General features: G+C 43.6%; 1 protein-coding gene across 1 annotated transcript; it reads right to left on the reverse strand.

Annotated features, from left to right (window-relative positions):
* Window positions 1-1,853: 1,853 nt before the first annotated feature.
* EPCAM (epithelial cell adhesion molecule) lies at window positions 1,854-19,708 on the reverse strand. The gene is made up of 9 exons (XM_054474685.1): window positions 19,254-19,708; window positions 15,267-15,374; window positions 14,789-15,029; window positions 13,550-13,615; window positions 11,776-11,839; window positions 9,786-9,887; window positions 8,872-9,072; window positions 3,671-3,715; window positions 1,854-2,308 (listed from the first exon to the last, which is right to left on the reverse strand). Exons 1-9 carry the CDS (start codon window positions 19,327-19,329, stop codon window positions 2,267-2,269), a joined length of 945 nt encoding a protein of 314 aa, XP_054330660.1. The 5' UTR covers window positions 19,330-19,708; the 3' UTR covers window positions 1,854-2,266.
* Between the last annotated feature and the right edge of the window lie 1,301 nt (window positions 19,709-21,009).

Consider the following 21,009-nt stretch of genomic DNA (forward strand, 5'->3'; position numbering starts at 1 on the left):
CTAGAAGGCAATGGGTTGAAGAGTGTGCCAGTTATTAACTTATTGCCTCTTAGTTTCAAATTCAGGCCTGGCGAATCACCTGAGGTCAGGAGTTCAAGACCAGCCTGGGCCAACAAGGTGAAACTCCGTCTCTACTAAAAATACAAAAAAAAAATTTAGCCAAGTGTAGTGGTGGGTGCCTATAATCTCAGCTACTTGGGAGGCTGAGGCAGGAGAATCCCTTGAACCTGGGAGGTGGAGGTTGCAGTGAGCTGAGATCGTGCCATTGCACTCCAGCCTGGGAGACAAGAGTGAAAACTCCGTCTCAAAAAAAAAACCAACACATACACAAACCTAAAAAATTCACCCTTTGCACCTCTCTGTGAAAATGGATCTGAAGCTCTGTCAACAGAGGGTGCTAGAGAGGCACTGAAAAGGAAGGTTTTGTTTCCTAGCTCTGGTGTCCTGGCTTGACAGGCTCCTGCGGCATCCAGGGCTGCTCCATTATCCAGCTCTTGCAGCGTGGGGTGGCTTCTCCAGGATGCTTCTGGGCCTGCAGTGGACAGCAGCCAGCAGCCAGCAGCCTCCCTGAGCATCTGTTCCATACCCCACCTGCTGGGGCAATATTATAGGCTGCTTTCCATGTCTGCTGAGACACCTACCTAGGAATAGCTTTCCCCCAGCATCCTAGAGCAGGGGTCAGCAAACATTTCCAATAAACATTTTAGACTCTGTGGGCCATTGGGTCTGTCACAACTACAATTGACCCTGAACATGGGTTTGAATTGTGCGGGTACATTTAAACACATTTTTTTCAATAAAAGTTACACCCAGTGTGCACCTGCCTCCCTTCTACCTCCTCTACCTCTTCTGCCTCTGCCACCCGGAGACAGCAAGACCAACTCTTCCTCTTCCTCCTCTCCTCAGCCTACTCAAAGTGAAAACTATGAGGATCAAGACCTTTATGATGATCCACTTCCACTTAATAAAGAGTAAATAGGGCCAGGCACGGTGGCTCACGCATGTAATCCCAGCACTTTGGGAGACCAAGGTGGGTGGATCACTTGAGGTCAGGAGTTTGAGATCAGCCTGGCCAACATGGCGAAACTCCGTCTCTACTACAAATACAAAAATAATCCGGGCATGGTGGTGCACATCTGTAGTCCCAGCTACTTGAGAAGCTGAGGCAGGAGAATTGCTTGAACCCAGGAGGCAGAAGTTGCAGTGAGCCGAGATCGTGCCACTGCACTCCAGCCTAGGCAACAGAGTGAGGCTCTGTCTCACCCACCCACCAAAAAAAAAAAAAAAAGAAAAGAAAAGAAAAAAGAAAAAGAAACCTTGTCTCTACTAAAAACACAAAAATTAGCCGGGCATGGTGGTGGGCGCCTGTAATCCTAGCTACTTGGTAGGCTGAGGCAGGAGAATTGCTTGAACCCTGCAGTGAGCCGAGATCACGCCAGTGCACTCCAGCCTAGGCTACAGAGCAAGATCCTGTCTCAAAAAAAAAAAAAAAAAGAAAAAACAAAACAAAAACAAAAAAACAAAGAGGCTGGGCGCGGTGGCTCACACCTGTAATCCCAGCACTATGGGAGGTAGAGGTGGGTGGATCACAAGGTCAGGAATTCGAGACCAGCGTGGCCAATATGGTGAAACTTCGTCTCTACTAAAAATACAAAAATTAGCCAGGCATGGTGGTGGGTGCCTGTAGTCAGCTACTCGGGAGGCTGAGGCAGAAGAATCGCTTGAACCTAGGAGGCGGAAGTTGCAGTGAGCCGAGATTGTGCCACTGCACTCCAGCCTGGCAACAGAGTGGGACTCTGTCTCAAAAAAAAAAAGAAAAAGAAGAAGAAATTTGAAATGTCAAAGTTAAGAAATTCAGTTTAAAATGTTTTATTTCATAGCTCATAAAAAAGTATGTATGTACAAGACACAAGTAAATAGAAAGGCAGCTTTCAATCACAAATCAGATAGTTTTTCAAACTTTACCGTGGAAGCATATTTAATGCACACATTTGAACGTTACACATAAATAATTTTAACTATGGAGTCCAAGTTCTGGATTTTACATTAGATCTGCATATATAAGACACTTATGGTCAAATTTCAAGATTGGTAAAGCCAGTTTCAAGCTGCTTATATTTTGAGTACAGATTTCACTATTACAAATATATGATGTTAAACTAACAAACTCATGACCTTCAAAGATGTCTTCGTCCCACGCGCATACATTTGTAATTTGCGTCCACATTTGCTATTTCCCTTCTTCTGTAATCTTCAAATTATATAGTTATGCATTAAGTTCCCTATGCATCTCACCCATCTCCTTTATCTGAAACAGGAAAAAGTACAGAAAAAAATTCTAAATAATTTTTCAATCTTTTGTTCATTCTGAAAATAGTATTAAATAAAAATGAAATTAAAGGAACACAAGATAATTTTTTTCCACATTTATAAGACTTATTTAAATAAAAAAAGAAAAAGCCATATTGCAAGGAAACACACATTTAAGTGTTTTCAAGGTTCTATTTAGAGACAAGATCGCCAAAGTGACTAGGGCAAGTTGGAGGTAAGCTAGATCTTTAAGAATTAGATTTTTATTAAATGCATACTATTTTTAAGGCTAGGAAAAAAATGATTTACTTTCTATTATCAATCTTTCATTTTACATGTGGGGAAACTCAAGTTCAAAATTAGTGTTTGTCTCAGATCACACAACTAGTTACAGGCAAACTGAGACAATGATAATGACAACTGCTACTCTGTTGACAAATATTTTCTTATGTGGCAAGCATGGGACTAACACTTTACACCGATTATGTTTAATCCTTGCAACAGGTCCATACTATCTATTATCCTCATTTTACAGATGAGGAAACATGGAGGCTTAAAGAAGTTATATAACTTTGCCCAGCCAAACCCAGGTCTGTACTGTTCTGCACTGCAACACTACATTGTCATTCTGCCTGTCTGCTACAGTTCAATTCAGGGTTAGTCTTGTAGATGTGCGGTCACCAAACCAAATAAGCCAGATGACCTACTACAGAATGGGAAAAAAATGCCAGTTTCTGGCTCTATTAGATTTTTTCCAATATTCCTTCATGTTTCTATTTTTATTACTTGCTAAAATATTAGTAAGTGGCCCATATACAACTACAAAGATACACAAAAATTGATAGATATATGAAAAATGTTATTGATAGGGTTCAAGGACAAGTGTTCATTCATATTCAATTCCAAGGGACCGAAACACAATAACAATCTGACATTTTGATGTCACACTAGTATAGACTAGTTAGTACACAATAGATTATGACAAATTAAGTTCATATTAAATGATTATTTCACTGGCATAGAGATAATAAATCAGATCATCAGTCACAATGAGTTTCTCCAAGGTGAATCCACTGGAGTATGCCTTTAGAAGATTCTGTTAGATGTTGACGCTTTGTAAAATAAAAACCATAGGCTTCCCATTCCACTCTTCTATGAGGCAGAAAATAGATGGTGATCTGCCATGGAACTCACGCAAGATTTAGGTAAGAGTACATTCTAAGACTGTCCCTAAGACCCTAAAGACAACAGTATAAAGGGACTCCAGTATAACTGAAATGCATCAGTGTGTAGGAAGGTAGAGTGATTAGGAGTAAGAGATTCAACAGGGCCTTTCTATTTAGGTAAGTAATCCATTTACCTCAGCCTTCTCATACTTTGCCATTCTCTTCTTTCTGGAAATAACCTGAGTGGAAGAAACACAACTATTGTTTTAGGACTGCTACTCAAAAAAAGTTTATCTAAACAGACATATATGCTTTTAATGGATACAATTTTGATCTGAAAAAAACTAATTTTAACACCTATCCATAAACATTTATTGTTTCTTAAATTAAAAATTTCACACCGGTACAGTGGCTCATGCCTGTAATCCCAGCACTTTGGGAGGCCGAAGCGGGAGGATCATCTGAGGTCAGGAGTTTCAGACCAGCCCAACCAACATGGTGAAACCCCATCTCTACTACAAATACAAAAATTAGCCAGGTGTCATGGCGTGCAACTGTAGTCCCAGCTACTCAGGAGGCTGAGGCACCAGAATTGCTTGAACCTGGGAGGCAGAGGTTGCAGTGAGTGGAGATTGCACCACTGCCCTCCAGCCTGGGCTACAGAGTAAGACCCTGTCTCTTAAAAATAAATAAGGTGGGCTGGGCGTGGTGGCTCACCAGTACTTTGTGGGGCCGAGGCGGGCGGACCACTTGAGGTCAGGAGATCAAGATCAGCCTGGCCAACATGATGAAACCCCGACTCTACTAAAAATACAAAAAAATTAGCCGGGTGTGGTGGCAGGTGCCTGTAATCCCAGCTACTCGGGAGGCTGAGGCAGGAAAATCACTTGAACCCAGGAGGCAGAGGTTGCAGTGAGCCAAGATGGCGCCATTGCACTCCAGCCTGGGTGACAGAGTGAGACTCCATCTCTAAAAGAAATAAAAATAAAATAAAATAGGCCAGGCACAGTGGCTCATGCCTGTAATCTTACCACTTTCGGAGGCTGAGGTGGGTGGATCACTTTAGGTTAGGAGTTCAAGACCAGCCTGGCCAATATTGTGAAACCCCATCTCTACTAAAAATACAAAAATTAGCCAGGCGTGGTGGCAGGCACCTGTAATCCCATCTACTCGGGAGGCTGACGCAGGAGAATAGCTTGGACCCGGGAGGCAGAGGTTGCAGTGAGCCAAGATCGCACACCATTGCACTCCAGCCTGGGCAAAAGAAGGAGACTCTGTCTCAAAACAAAATAAAATAAAATAAAATAAAAATTTTCACTACTAAACAAAAAAAAGTCTACCACAAGTGAAACAAAGCAAAAAAAAAAAAATCAAAAACAATGCTGGATCCAATGGGAGAACAAAAAAGAAAGAAAGAAAGAAAAAAAGGAAACAATGAATAATCTTTAAAGAAATTTAACAGTTTAGGCCAGGCATGGTGGTTCACGCCTATAATCCCAGCACTTTGGGAGGCCAAAGTGAGCAGATCACCTGACATCAGGATTTTGAGATCAGCCTGGCCAACATGGTGAAACCCCATCTCTACTAGAAATACAAAAAAATTAGCCAGGTATGGTGGTGGTGGTGCACGCCTGTAGTCCCAGCTACTTGGGAAGCTGAGGCAGGAAAATGGCTTGAACCTGGGAGGCGGAGGTTGCAGTGAGCCGAGATCGCGCCACTGCACTCCAGCCTGGGCAACAGAGCAAGACACCATCTCCCAAAAAAAAAAAAAAAAAAAAAAAGAAGAAGAAGCCGGGCACAGTGGCTCATGCCTGTAATCCTAGCACTTTGAGAGGCCGAGGCAGGCGGATCACGAGGTGATGAGTTTGAGACCAGCCTGGCCAATATGGTGAAACCCCGTCTCTACTAAAAAATACAAAAATTAGCCGGACATGGTGGCTTCCACATGTAGTCCCGGCTACTCGGGAGGGTGAGGAAGGAGAATCAATTGAACCCGGCAGGCAAAGGTTGCAGTGAGCCGAGATTATGACACTGCACTCCAGCCAGGGCAACACAGCGAGACTCCATTTCTGTTTTTTTTTTTTTTTTTTGAGACGGAGTCTTGCTCTGTCGCCCAGGCTGGAGTGCAGTGGTGCGGTCTCGGCTCAATGCAACCTCCGCCTCCCAGGTTCACGCCATTCTCCTGCCTCAGCCTCCCAAGTGGCTGGGACTACAGGCGCCCGCCACCACGCCCGGCTGATTTTTTGTATTTTTAGTAGAGACGGGGTTTCATCGTGTTAGCCACGATGGTCTCGATCTCCTGACCTTGTGATCCGCCCGCCTCGGCCTCCCAAAGTGTTGGGATTACAGGCGTGAGCCACTGCGTCTGGCCAGCGAGACTCCATTCCAAAAAAAAAAAAAAGAAATTTAACAGTTTGGTGTGCATTCTTCCACATCCTCCTTTTCCACACTAATACAAATATCATATATAAACACATGCATCTAAGTTTTGGGGTCTAAAAATGGGATTATGCAGTATCATCATCACCTATGCACAGCCTGTATCAACATCATAGCAACCATTCCAGATCCAAAGATAAAGATAGAACTCACTCACATTATTCCCTATCGTAGATAAAATAAACACAATTTACTCTCTTACTGATACACACTCAGGCTATTTTCCAGATTCACTTTTTCTGTTGTTTTTATTCTTTTTTTGAGACAGAGTTTTGCTCTCGTTGCCCAGGCTGGAGTGCAATGACATGATCTCGGCTCACTACAACCTCCGCCTCCTGGGTTCAAGTGACTCTCCTGCCTCAGCCTCCTGAGTAGCTGGAATTACAGGCATGCACCACCATGCCTGGCTAATTTTGTATTTTTAGTAGAGACAGGGTTTCTCCATTTTGGTCAGGCTGGTCTCGGACTCCCGACCTCAGGTGATCTGCCCGCCTCAGCCTCCCAAAGTGCTGGGATTATAGGCGTGAGCCACCACGCCTGGCCAGACTCACCCTTACAAGCAATGCTATGATACAATAACTGAACGTGCTTCCTTATTGCACTTGTGTTTTCATTTATTTCTACAGGACAGTTAGACTTCCAGCATTAACCACTTGTGTTCATTTGCCATTTGAAATTTCTATTAACTGTCTATCCTTACCTGTTGTCATTCTTTCTTTAGGTTTCCTCATCAATTTGTAAGAACTCTCTGTATATTATGTATAATATCTATTTTTGCTTTATGCACCATATTTTTTTCATGCCCATCGTTGATATTTTTTACTTTACAGTTTCTTTGCCATATAAAACATTTAATTTTAATGAAGCCTATATATAGGACTAGGTGCAATGGCTCATGCCTGTAATCCCAGCAGTTTGGGAGGCTAAGCCAAAAGAATTGCTTGAGCCCAGGAGTTCAAGCCCAGCCTCGGCAGCCACAGCAAGACCTCGTCTCTACTAAAAATTAAAAAATTAGCCAGGTATGGTGGCACATACCTGTAATCCTTGCTACTTGGGAGGATGGGTCAGGAGGATTACTTAAGTCCAGGAATTGGAGGTTGCAGTGAGCTATAATCATGCCACTGCACTGCAGCCTGGGTGACACACCAAGACCCTCTCTCAAAATATACATACACATATATGTATCTTTTCTTTCATGGATTCCTGATTTCTTGCCTTACATGGTTTCCCCTACCACAAGGTTGTACAAACATTCCCTCAATTAATTTTCTTGGGACTTTACTTTTTTATATTTTTAAAAATGTAAATGTCTTTGAAAATGGATACACTGCCCAACTCCTTTCCTACTGCTGTGCTCTGGACATGCCACCCTCACACAGCTGAGCAATATGTCCAGCCTGGTGGAGTGAAATAGGAATTCAACTTTCGTTTTGTTCCAGATGGATAGCCAAACATGGTTGATTGAACTGGAAATATAAGTTCCCAAATACCCTCAAACCTATTTCTGAATTCTGTTGTGTTAGTGATTTTTCTTTTTTCTTTTTGAGACAGAGTTTCACTCTTGTTGCCCAGGCTGGAATGCAATGGCATGATCTCAGCCGCAACCTCCACCTCCTGGGTTCAAGTGATTCTCCTGCCTCAGCCTCCTGAGTAGCTGGGATTACAGGCATGAGCCACCATGCCCGGCTAATTTTGAATTTTTAGTAGAGATGGGGTTTCTCCATGTTGGTCAGGCTGGTCTTGAACTCCTGATCTCAGGTGATCCACCCGCCTCAGCCTCCCAAAGTGCTGGGATTACAGGCGTGAGCCACTGTGTGCCTGGCCTTTTTTTTTTTTTTGAGACACAGTCTTGCTCTGTCACCCAGGTTAGAGTGCAGTGGCATGATCTTGGCTCACTACAACCTCCGCTTCCCAGGTTCAAGCTGTTCTCCTGCCTCAGCCTCCCGAGTAGCTGGGATAACAGGCATGTGCCACCACGCCCAGCTAATTTTTTGTATGTTCAGTAGAGACAGGGTTTCACCATGTTGGCCAGGCTGGTCTCGAACTCCTGATCTCAAGTGATCCACCCGCCTCAGCCTTCCAAAGTGCTGGGATTACAGGCCTGAGCCATCACACCTGGCCAGTGTTAGTAAGATTTCTTGATACCGAAGCATCCTTACATTCCTAAAATAAACCTTTTACTTCTTCAAGCAATACATTCTTTTGCTGAAGCACTGTTAAATTCAATTTGCTCATCTTTACTTGGAAGTATTGATTCACATATCACTTTTAACTTTTTTCTGTGGCTAATGTTAACTTTGTGTTCTGTTGTTTCATCTTATTGAGAGGTTTGGGGGTTCAGGTATTTTGCACTAGGTGTTGAATTGTCTGCAGTGAGAACTGAAAGACACTTGCTGCTAGATGGCAATTTAACTGGCCTGTGAGGTGCACAGCCACAAGCTTTTTACTATTAGTATCCTTTCTTGCTTCATAAAATGACTTTTGTAAAAAGAGACCAGAAATACAATAGATTCATTCACCATAAAAAAATTATTTAAAAATGAAGATTTTTTTCCCTGAATGTTTTGGAATATGGATGTTACTTCTTCATATTTCCTTTTTTCTTTTTTTTTGAGACAGGGTCCTGCTCTGTTGCCCAGGCTGGAGTGCAGTGGTGTGATCATGGCTCACTGCAGCTTTGACCTCCTAGGCTCAACTGACCACTCCCACGTCAGCCTCCTAAGTAGATGGGACCACAGGTGCAAGCCATCACGACTGGCTAATTTTTGTATTTTTAGTACAGATAAGGTTTCACCATGTTGCCTAGCCTGGTCTCAAACTCCTGGGCTCAAGGGATCCACCTGTCTCAGCCTCCCAAAGTGTAGGGATTACAGGTGTGAGCCACTGAGCCCAGCCATTATTACTTTTTCTTGAAAAAATATACCCTTAAATGAAATTTTAGTTGTTCTGTACTCACCAGCACAACAATTCCAGCAACAATTGCTATCACCACAACCACAATAACAGCAATAACACCAGCTTTTAGACCCTGCATTGAGAATTCAGGTGCTTTTTCATCAACATAATAAATTAAAGTTTGACCAGGATCCAGATCCAGTTGTTCCCCATTTACTGTCAGGTCCATTTTCTTAGAATGAAACAAGGATTCACCTTTAACCTGTATTGAAAAGGAATTAAAAATATTTAAGAAAACCAACCATGGCCACATATAATTGCATACAAATTGTATGCCAAAAGAACCGCTGCCAAGAATCTTTATGGTTTTAGTGATAACAATCTAATCTACTGGAACTTTAAAAAACTGTTTATTACAGGAACCTTTCAATATACACGAAAGTAGAAAGAGTAGTGCAATGACGCCCATGTACCTATCATCCTGATGCAAGGACAACAACACATAGCCTCTCTTACTTCATCTTCTCTTCCTTTTATCCCTTCACTCCCACCCAGATTATTTTGAAGCAAACCTCATATTTCAGCAGAAAATACTTCACTATAATATATTAAAGTTTAAACAAAATATTTTAATCATACCAGTTACACAGTCTTTTTTAACAGACTCTTATTTGTGTAAATTATAAATATCATAGGGGAGCATATATGCACAAACTAAGTAACCACCAAGTAGATATAAATAAGAATTATAAGAAAGAGCGGAGATATTTTAGGCAGAACAATTTGATAAGAGGCATAAATATACAAACAAGCAAGATGCATGTGAGTAACAGGGAGGACAAAATTAATGGCAGCAGCAGAACCATTTGGTTGATCTATAAGCGGAGAAAAAGGTGATGAAATATATTTAATTCATTGAGGCATGATAGACTACATTCTTGAACACAGAAATGGAATAAAGAAGATTATACTCACATCTTTTTCAAAATAATAAGCCACATCAGCTATGTCCACATCATTCTGAGTTTTTTGAGTAGAATTTTGAACCAGATCAATAGTGATAACATTATTCTCATACTGGGGAAAAAATTGAATAATACAAATTAATAATAATATAATCAAAATCATTTGAAAATAACATTATTTGAGAATCAGAATATTCAGTGTTTGATTTTCTATAATCTACATGCATTACTGTTCCTTTCCATTAGTGGATAATTAAGTTTATCACTAATCAAGAAATCTTTGGGAGGTCTCTAAATCTATCAAAGGGAAATAAGACAGCCATGCAACCAAATGTAATTACAATGTACAATTTTTCCTAAGAGAATTTTCTTATATTGAAAAGATTTTTAAGTAAGATGTGAAAATATTTTATTTGGATTAGAACTACTTTAAAACTAAATTACTAAAGAAATGCAAGGTAAGGCCAGGTGCAGTGGCTCATGCCTGTAATCCCAGCACTTTGGGAGGCTGAGGTGGGCATATCACCTGAGGTCGGGAGTTCGAGACCAGCCTGACCAACATGGAGAAACCCCATCTCTACTAAAAATACAAAATTAGCCAGGCGTGGTGGCACATGCCTGTAATCCCAGCTACCAGGGAAGCTGAGGCAGGAGAATCGCTTGAACCTGGGAGGCAGAGGTTGTGGTGAGCCAAGATCGCACCATTGCACTCCAGCCTGGGCAACAAGAGCGAAACTCCATCTCAAAAAAAAAAAAAAAAAAAAGAAAGAAAGAAAGAAAGAAAAAGAAACGCAAGGTAAAACGCAGTATGCACTTACCATGTTGTTTTTTTGTTTTGTTTTGTTTTGTTTTTGAGATGGAGTCTCGCTGTGTCGCCCAGGCTGGAGTGCAGTGGCACAATCTCGCCTCACTGCAAGCTCCGCCTCCCGGGTTCACGCCATTCTCCTGCCTCAGCCTCCCCAGTAGCTGGGACTACAGGCGCCCGCCACCACACCCGGCTAACTTTTTTGTATGTTTTTACTAGAGATGGGGTTTCACTGTGTTAGCCAGGATGGTCTCGATCTCCTGATCTTGTGATCCACCTGCCTCGGCCTCCCAGTGCTGGGATTACAGGCGTGAGCCACTGCGCCCGGCCATCATGTTGTTTTTAAAGAGTAAAAAAAGTATATTCTTTCTAAAGAGTCTTGAATAAACTCATACTGCCTTTAAAGAGTTCCGTCACACTATTCAAGCTTCTTTTTATTTTTTAAACCAGAGTTTAAAGAGTTAAGTAAGGGCTAACTGGTTAAGGACTAGTTCCTTAAAGCAGAGAAGATGGGAGCTCCAGTAACATCCTAAAGTAAATATGCACCAAAACTATATTTACCAAAAGTAATTTTGGTGCTTATTTACTTTAAGATGTTACTGGAGCTCATCCACAGGGACAGGTTCTCCAGGATAAGAAAACAAATGTTTTAGGGATACTAAGAGATACTACGTTTTCTTTAGGAGTAAAACTAGGCTTTTCAAAGACTATGGAAGGAAAACAATGATAACCAAAAACAGTGGGCCGGGCGTGGTGGCTCACACCTGTAATCCCAACACTTTGAGAGGCTGAGGCAGGCAGATCACTTAAGGCCAGGAGTTCAAGACCAGCCTGGCCAACATAGCAAAACCCCGTCGACACTAAAAATACAAAAATTAGCTGGGCGTGGTGGCATGTGCCTGTAGTCCCAGCTCCTCAGGAGGCTGAGGCATGAGAATTGCTTGAACCTTGGAGGCAGAGGTTACAGTGAGCCAAGATCTTGCCACGACACTCCAGCCTGGGGAACAGAGCAATAGCCTGTCTTAAAGAAACAAACAAAAAAACAGTAACAGGAAATTCACATTAAGTACCCAGATCTGAAACTGTTGCTCCAGTAAGTGTATTTAACCACCACTCAAATCACTGGCTGTCCTTATACTCAAAACATACTGTCTCACCAACTGTCTGCTAAAGCTCACTTATTAAAAAATCATACCAAAATATTTGTGATAAATTTTGGATCCAGTTGATAACGCGTTGTGATCTCCTTCTGAAGCGCACTGTAAAGAATTTAAAATCTGTATTAAAAAAAAATGTTTGTACCACACAACAGTAAAAAGCACTACTCTTTAAGCAGATAGCTCAGGGTCTAAAATTGTCATTAAAGTTAAAATTTTTCTGCCATTTTGCAACTATGATAATAATAATTGATTCAGGCTAGAATCATCCATTGATATTCAAACTGCTGGGTACCAGTTTAATTAGAAAAATAACATTTACTTAGTATCCAAGTATCTGCCCATAGATTATTTATGGATTACAAAAGGAGAATGGTAACTTCACACTGGAAAAACCTGGTGGATACCACTTTAACCAAAGTTTACATTACTAGTAAAGGGACAAGCTGACATCATGCAACTCCTAATATGAAGTATTATAAAGGACACAAGATCGCTTAAGTAGTTTTCCTGTCAAAAATGCATAACCTGTTTTTAGTTAAGAGGAAGCATCAAGGCCCCGGGCGAGGTGACTCACACCTGTAATCCCAGCACTTTCGGAGGCTGAGGTGGGAAGATCACCTGAGGTCGGGAGTTTGAGACCAGCCTGACCAACATGGAGAAACCCCGTGTCTACTAAAAATACAAAAAAAATTAGCCAGGCATGGTGGTGCATGCCTGTAATTCCAGCTACTCGGGAGGCTGAGGCAGGAGAATCGCTTGAATCCAGGAAGCAGAGGTTGCAGTGAGCCGTGATTGCACCATTGCACTCCAGCCTGAGCAACTAAAGGGAAACTCCAACTCAAAAAATAAAAAAAAAAGAGGAAACATCAGACAAATCAAAATTTGAGGGACATTATATATAATGACTTGCCCATGCTCTTCAGAAATAGCAAGTTCATGGAAGACAAAGAAAGGCCAAGAAACTGTTCGATATTAAAAGAGACTAAAGAGTCATGACAACTAAATGTGATACATGATCTTGGATGGGGTCCTGAATCAGAGGGGAAAAATTACTACAAAGGACAATATTGGGAAAATGGGCACAACGTGATATAACATTAAATTTCCTGGCTGGGCATGGTGGCTCACACCTGTAATCCCAGCACTTTGGGAGGCAGAGGCGGGAGGATCACAAGTTCAGGAGTTTGAGACCAGCCTGGCCAATATGGTGAAACCCTGTTTCTACTAAAACTACAAAAATTAGCAGGGCATGGTGGCAGGCACCTGTAGTCCCAGCTACTTCGGAGGCTGAGGCAGGAGAATTGCTTGAACCCGGCAGGCAGAGGTTGCAGTGAGCTGAGATCACGCCACTGCACGCCAGCCTGGGTGACAGAGTGAGACTCCGTCTAAAAAAAAAAAATTTCCTAAATTTGATCGTTGTATAGTGCCTTATATAAAAGAATGCCTTTTGTTCTTAGGAAAAGATACACTAAAGTACTTAGGGGTAAAGGGGCCTGATGTCTACAACTTGCTCTCATGTGCTTCTGGGAAAAATATTTATACATGCATAGATACACTGATATAAAGCACACACACATGTTCATCCACACATACACAATATAAAAAGCAAATGTGCCAAAATGTTAATTGGTGAATCTGAGTGAAGGGTATTCCCGGAATCTCTGGGCTATTCTTGCAACTCTATTTCAAGTAACTTTATTTTTCAGAAATATAAAAAAGCATTTAGACTTGGTTTTCCTAATGGTGTGGGATGGAAGATTTGAGCCACCAATTGTGCAAGAATAATATGACACATTTAATGGCACTTACGTCCGCAAACTTTTACCATCATAAGGTTTTTCTCTTGCTTTGTGTTTTAGTTCAATGATGATCCAGCTATAAAGTAAAAAGACAATGTCAGTTGACTGTAACTCAGTCTTTTATACTATTTTCCTAATAAGCTAATCCTAAAATTCTCGAATTATAAGGACTAAGAGAAAAAAAATTTATGCAGTAGATATTCCCATAATTTCTTCCCTTACACATCCTTCATAAAGGACACACCCAGGAGGGAACACCCTTTCTAATATTGACTGTCTGTTCTCTGGACACAATACATAAAGTCACATGAAGTCAAGGTTTAGCTGGCAGTGTCGTGCCCTGTTCAACTGAAAAGATAAAAAGGCATGAAAGGGCCGGGCATGGTGGCTCACACCTGTAATCCAGCACTTTGTGAGGTGGATTGCCTGAGGTCAGGAGTTGGAGACCAGCCTGGTCAACATGGTGAAACCCCATCTCTACTAAAATACAAAAATTAGTCAGGTGTGGTATAGCTGTAGTCCCAGCTACTCAGGAGGCTAAGGCAGGAGAGTTGCTTGAACCCGGGAGGCAGAGGTTGCTGTGAGCTGAGATTGTGCCACTGCACTCCAACCTGGGCAACAAGAGTGGAAACTCCGTCTCAAAAAAAAAAAAAGAAAAGAAAAGAAAAAACAAAAAACAAAAGAAAGGGCACAAAGAGAAAACTGACGAGGCTCCAGAAGACCAAAATAGAAAAACAGAAAGTGCCCACTTTGGTCCTGACATCCTTTCCAGTTTCTAGTCCCTTCCAATGAAGTATTTTTTTTGCTTAAGCTAGCGTGAGTGGGTTTCTGTTGCTTTTCATTAAACAATCCCTAAAACAAGCATATCTCACTTTTAAAACACAATCAATGAGCAAATACATAGGTTAAATTACATACATTTACTACTAATGCAACTACGAAATACTGAATAATGTTAAGATATAAAAGAAAAATTATACCTAGTATGCTACCATTTATGTAAAAATAATAAAACAGATATATAACAAATGCATCAACTGTCTCTGGAAGGTTATAGAATAATCAATAACATCAATTCTATGGAGGTCCACTGGGTAGCGCGGGGGACTGGAATGAGAAGTAAGCTTTTCACTGGACACTCATATCTTCTGAATTCTAAACCATGAAATCATATTACATAATCAAAAATAAATTTAATTAAATGAATCTGAACAGCATGAAAACAAGTAGTATAGGCAGCCCCACTCACTAGGTTCTCACTCGCTCAGAGCAGGTTATTTCAGTGTCCTTGTCTGTTCTTCTGACCCCAGCAGTGTTCACACACCAGCACGTGGAGGTGCCGTTGCACTGCTTGGCCTTAAAGAGCCCGCTTTCATCGCAGTCAGGATCATAAAGCCCATCATTGTTCTGGAGGGCCCCTTCAGGTTTTGCTCTTCTCCCAAGTTTTGAGCCATTCATTTCTGCCTTCATCACCAAACATTTGGCAGCCACTGAAAAAGAAACCTTAATGCCAAGCTGAAAAATAACTGATTTCATGATTACAGGAAAAAAAAAATTAACTCTAAAGTTCCAGGGTCAAAGATTATTTGAAATTTAGGTGTTCCCACACTTACTTTATAACATGATTCAGATTTAAGCCAATAAAACTCTTTCCAACTTAAGGCACATCAATTAAAGAAGTATTAAGTCAAAATAAAGCTTACAGGTAATAAGGATATTTTACTCACGCTTTGAGCAAATGACAGTATTTTGTGCACCAATTGAAGTACACTGGCATTGACTATTGTTATTCATAAAGCAGTTTACGGCCAGCTTGTAGTTTTCACAGACACATTCTAGAAAATTTAAAAAAAAATCTACTTTAAAATGTGGCTCTATTAACTCTCATGTCCCAGCTAAGTTATACTGTAATAATAATGCCTAAAGTTACAAGGACACAAAACCTTAAAAAGTGGTCCTGAATGTTTTATTTTTCAGCTATAGACTACTGCCTAAATGCCTGGCACTTGCTAAAGTTTGCATACTGTATACAGACACATAATTTAATCTGCATGCATTCCTTTGAGATAGGGTCTCACTCTGTGGCCCAGGCTGGAATGCAGTGGCACAATCTTGGCTTACTGCAGCCTGGACCTACTGGACTCAAGTGATCCTCCCATCTCAGTCTCCCAAGTAGCTGGGACTACAGCCATGCACCACCATGCCTGGCTAATTTTTAACTTTTTGTAGAGACGGGTTTTCGCTATGTTGCCCAGGCTGGTTTTGAACTCCTGGCCTCAAGCAATCCTCCCGCCTCAGCCTCCCAAAGTGCTGGGATTATAGGCATGGGCCACTGTGCCTGGCCTCCCGTTACAATTTTTTAAAACAAGAACACAGCTCTCCAACCATCATTTCTAGCTTTGTCTTTGTGAAACTCCCAGTCTTAGCTCCTTCCACACTCCTGTCCTGCTAAATAACATCCCTGTTAGCCACTGCCTTTTTTTGATTTTCTTCTTGAGACAGGGTCTCTGTCGTGCAGGCTGGAGTGCAGTGGTACGATCGCAGCTCACTGCAACGTCCATCTCCCAGGATCAAGTGATTCTCCTGCCTCAGCCTCCCGAGTAGCTGGGACTACAGGGGTCCGCCACCACACCTGGCTAATTTCTGTATTTTTAGTAGAGACGGGGTTTCAGCATAATGGCCAGGCTGATCTCAAACTCCTGACTTCGTGATCCGCCCGCCTTGGCCTACCAAAGTGCTGGGATTACAGGTGTGAGCCACCGCGCCCGGCTTTTTTTTGTATTTTTAGTAGAGATGGGTTTTCACCATGTTGGTCAGGCTGGTCTAGGACTCCTGACCTCAGGTAATCCACCCACCTCGGCCTCCTAAAGTGCTGGGATTACAGACGTGAGCCACCATGCCCGGCTGTCACTGCCTCTTTTACAAAAAAAATCAACTATTCCAATTCTAGGATCTGCGAATCCTCACCTTCTCTCGCTCTCCCACCCCATTTTCTTAAATGAGGGATGTTTCCTTTGGGGCTTAACAGGAATATATTCAATCTTTAAACCATTTTATATCTCGGAAAAATTACACTTTCAACTGCAGTTATAGTCCTCCCTGTAAGTGAGTTTCCTAACTAAATTAAATCCTAGCACCTGATTTGGAAAGTGATACTAAGCAGCCCATTCTGGGTTATTGATGTCAGTTTAACAGTTTTGTCCTTAACAACCTCAAAAGTTCATTTAACTTCGAATTGGCAAGACTATCTAATTCCTTTTGTCTAATTAAAAGAGCACAATCATTAAAAACAAAAACTATCTCCTCAGTTCAAATGAAGAGGGAAAAAAAGAAAAAGCTAGCATGACAAACCAGAGTTTTTATATTGATCCTTCGTATCCCAAGTACCCTAAGTTGATTTCAATTTTTCCCTGTTCAAGTTATAATCGATATGAACCACCTTTAATCTGCACAACACTAAACTCAATACTGGGGTCACAAAAGGGGAAAATACAGCACTTGTTCTCAAGCGTTTAAATCTTCTGCATCCCCATCCTGTACTTGTTTAAAACACACTGTTCATCCCTAAGGGGCGTGAAATTTAAATCAGACCAGTCAGGTGCAGACTTTCTGAGCACAAACCTGTAGCAGCTATGACCACTTTAAAGCAATTTAACATTAAGTATGTAGTCCCAGATTGAAGCCAGAAAAACATGAGTTGACTAAACTGCATTACTTTGAGAGTATAATTACTGAATTTAGCCCACTCCATTGGTGAAAGTGTAAAAGCCCTTCCAGAGAGCTTTGGCAAACACCACTCCACTTCTAGGCACCATCTTACAAATAAATCAAGAGATGCCGGACCGGTGGCTCATGCCTGTAATCCCAGCACTTTGGGAGGTCCAAGTAAGAGCATCACTTGAGCCTGGGAAATGGAGGATGCAGTGACATGTAAATGTGCCACTGCACTCCAGGCTGAACGACAGACGGAGACACTGTTTCCAAAAAAAAGAGAGAGAGAGAGACGACAGCCAAGTTGTTTATTCCACAGTTAAGAGAAACTGAAATCAAACTACATGTCTAACATTTGAATAATGGTGCAACATACCAGTCACCATTTTAAATCTTGTTTTTAAGGCCGGGTGTGGTGATGCACGCCTGTAATCCCAGCACTCTGGGAGGCCCAGAAGGAGTGATCACTTGAGCCCAGCAGTTCGAGACCAGCCTGGGCAACATAGCAAGGTCTCGTCTCTACAAATACAAATATTCGGCTGGCACGGTGGCTTACGTCTGTAATCCCAGCACTTTGGGAGGCCAAAGTCGGTGGATCACCTGAGGTCAGGAATTCGAGACCAGCCTAGCCAACATGGCGAAACCCGTCTCTACAAAAAATACAAATTAGCTGACCGTGGTGGTGCATGCCTGTAGTCCCAGCTACTCGGGAGGCTGAGGCAGGAGAATCGCCTGAATTGCAGTGAGATGAGATCGCGCGGTTGTACTCCAGCCTGGGTGACAAGAGTGAAATTGTCTCAAAAAAAAAAAAATAATAATAATAATAATAAATAATAAATACAAAAATTAGCCAGCCATAAAGGCTGAGGCAGAAGGATGGTCTGAGGCCGGGAGGCGTAGTCTACAATGAGTCAAGATCGTGCCATTGCACTCCAGCCTGGGCGACAGAACAAGACTGGTTTCAAATAAAATAAAATAGGCCGGGCACGGTGGCTCACGCCTGTAATCACAGCACTTTGGGAGGCGGAGGCGGGCGGATTATGAACTCAGGAGTTAGAGACCAGCCTGACCAACATGGAGAAACCCCGTCTCTACTAACAATACAAAAATTAGCGGGGGGTGGTGGCGCGCGCCTGTAATCCCAGCTACTCTACTCAGGAGGCTGAAGCAGGAGAATCACTTGAACCCGGGAGGCGGAGGTTGCAGTGAGCCGAGATCGCGCCATTGCACTCCAGCTTGGGCGACAGAGCAAGACTCAGTCTCAAAAAATAAAATAAAATAAATAAATAAATAAAAAGAAAGATACACCTAATTACTAATTATGGGAATCTCAAAATGCTGGGATTATAGGTTTTTACTCTTTACGGTTATTATTTCTGCGTTCCCTACAATAAGCTTGGCATTACTCATATGATCCTTAGAAAAGGGAAAACACCCACACGCCCTGTGTAGTCCAAGCCGCCTGCCGCGCGCAGGTGCATAGCGGCCCTGGAGGCCCCCCTGCGGGCACCTATCCCCGCCTGAGGCCCACATCCGGGGCCCGCTGCGAGGACAAGGGCGAGCCGGCTGGTCCCTGTCGCAGAGACTCCGCCACCGGCTGGGGCTGTTTTGGAACTCCAAGTCCACCCCGAACCGAGGACGTGGGTGCGCTAGGGCGCGAGGCACCGGTTCTGGGGCCACAGGAAACCCGAACGTGGCCACTCCGTTCCCCACCTGTCCCCCGCCTCCGCCCCGGGCCATTTCCCTACCGAGGCGAGCAAAGCTGCAAAGTGAGGCTGCTCCCCGGGACGGCGCGAGTGAGCGCCTCCTCGCCGTTTCCTACCGCGCGGAGGGCCTGGGCCGGGGCACGGCCGCGCCGTCCGGTCTCCAGGCTGGAAAGCGCGGCCTCTTGGTCCCCTCCCTATTATTCCCGTTTCGGGGGCCGCGGGCCGGGGGCCGGGGGCCGCTGCCCCCCAGCCCAGCCCAGCCCAACTCCACAACTCTTCTCCAAGTCCGCGCCTCACCTTTCTGAGCCGCGGCAAAAGTCGCCGTCGCTGCGGCAAGCAGAAGCCCGAACGCGAGGACCTGCGGGGGCGCCATGCTGCGCGCGCGCCGAGAAGAGGGGCGCGGGAGGGGCCGAGGACTCGCGGGAGGCCGTGCGCCGGGAGTGGGGCACGAGGAGCCGGCCCGGCAGCGCGAGGCCTGGGGCGCGCGGGTCCGCGTCGGGAGGACAACGACGAGGGGGTCCCCGGACCCCGTCGAGGGTGCTCGCTCTCCGAAAGACTAGCGCTCTGTGTGCGCGGCGGGGCGGAGCGCACACCTGCCCGACCTGGCGGCCCCGCCTCTCGGCCCCCTCCCGGGACTGCTCACCTCTGGCCGCTGGTGCTCGTTGATGAGTCACCGCCCGGGAGTAGGGCGTGAATAGGCTCCCCTCCCCCAGCCCCGGCGCTGCCGTTGGGGCGCCGCCCCCTCCACAGGTGTGGGCCCGCGCGCCCCGCTCCGCCCCGCCCCAGGTGCTTCCTCTCCATGGCGGCGTTAGGGATCTTTGGTGGCCTCTGAGGAGGTTTGAAGATTCTGAGCTGAGACTTCTTTTTAACCGGAGGAGCGCTGCTCTGAAGCCTTGAAGAACGGGGCCTGGGGGAAAGGGTGCGGAGACTGCATAGAGGAACATGGAGGCTAAAGGAAATACAAACACAAGCAGAGAACCTTCCAGAACACTATAAAAAAGACCTTTGAGCTTTTACCTGGCAATTTAATTATACTCTTTTGAAATTAGGAAAAAAAAACAGAAAGAAGAGGAAAGAAGAAATCTTGGCGCTCTTAGGAAGAAAATGAGTATTTCTTTATAATTACTCTCAATAATTCTTTTTTCGTTTTCATAAGCATTTCTGGCACTTGAAGATGTAAGAAAAGGTGTTCCCAGGCCGAGCGCGGTGGCTCACGCCTGTAATCCTAGCACTTTGGGAGGCCGAGGCGGGCGGATCACCTGAGGTTAGAAGTTCGAGACCAGCCTGACCAACATGGAGAAACCCCGTCTCTACTAAAAATACAAAATTAGCCGGGCGTGGTGCCGCATGCCTGTAATCCCAGCTACTCGGGAGGCTGAGGCATGAGAATAGCTTGAACCTGGGAGGCAGAGGTTGCAGTGAGCAGATATCGTGCCACTGCACTCCAGTCTGGGCGACAGGAGCAAGACTCCGTGTCAAAAAAAAAAAGAGAGAAAAGAAGAGGTGTTCCCATAGAGCCAAATACTGAGAACCGAGATGATTTCGGGTTTTGGTTACTATTAAAGAACAATGTTGATGAGGCCTTCGGAAAGAAAATATAGGCAAATAGAAACAAAGGACAGTAATCGATTTCCGTGCTAATGAATTCAAATCACAACACACTGTATTATTACAATATTAAAATAATTATAAAGACTTCATATATATACTATTTAGTGTTTTTAATGTTATTTTTGTTAGCTGCAATATCATTGTAACCTATTTTTAAAAGCTTTTTATCCACTAAAGAAATCATAGAAGTAAGAGTTAAAAAGAGGAAAGGAGGCTGGGCACGGTGGCTTGTGCTTGTAATCCCAGCACCTTGTTGGGGGCAGAGGTGGGCAGATTACGAGATCAGGAGTTGGAGACCATCCTGGCCAACATGGTGAAACCCGTCTCAACTAAAAATACAAAAATTAGCCAGGTGCGGTGGCAGGCACCTGTAATCCCAGCTACTCAGGAGGCGGAGGCAGGAGAATCGCTTGAACCAGAGGGTCGGAGGTTGCGGTGAGCC

The sequence above is a fragment of the Pongo pygmaeus genome, chromosome 12, assembly GCF_028885625.2.
Source record: "Pongo pygmaeus isolate AG05252 chromosome 12, NHGRI_mPonPyg2-v2.0_pri, whole genome shotgun sequence".
In the NCBI taxonomy this organism is placed as follows: domain Eukaryota; kingdom Metazoa; phylum Chordata; class Mammalia; order Primates; family Hominidae; genus Pongo; species Pongo pygmaeus.

Coding starts and splice junctions, on each gene's coding strand:
- EPCAM (XM_054474685.1), bottom strand. CDS start 19,329: ATGGCGCCCCCGCAGGTCCTCGCGTTCGGGCTTCTGCTTGCCGCAGCG. Junction 13,616..14,788: donor TCTGAGCGAGTGAGAACCTA/GTGAGTGGGGCT, acceptor TTTACTTTATAG/CTGGATCATCATTGAACTAA. Junction 3,716..8,871: donor TTGCTGGAATTGTTGTGCTG/GTGAGTACAGAA, acceptor TCTTCCACTCAG/GTTATTTCCAGAAAGAAGAG.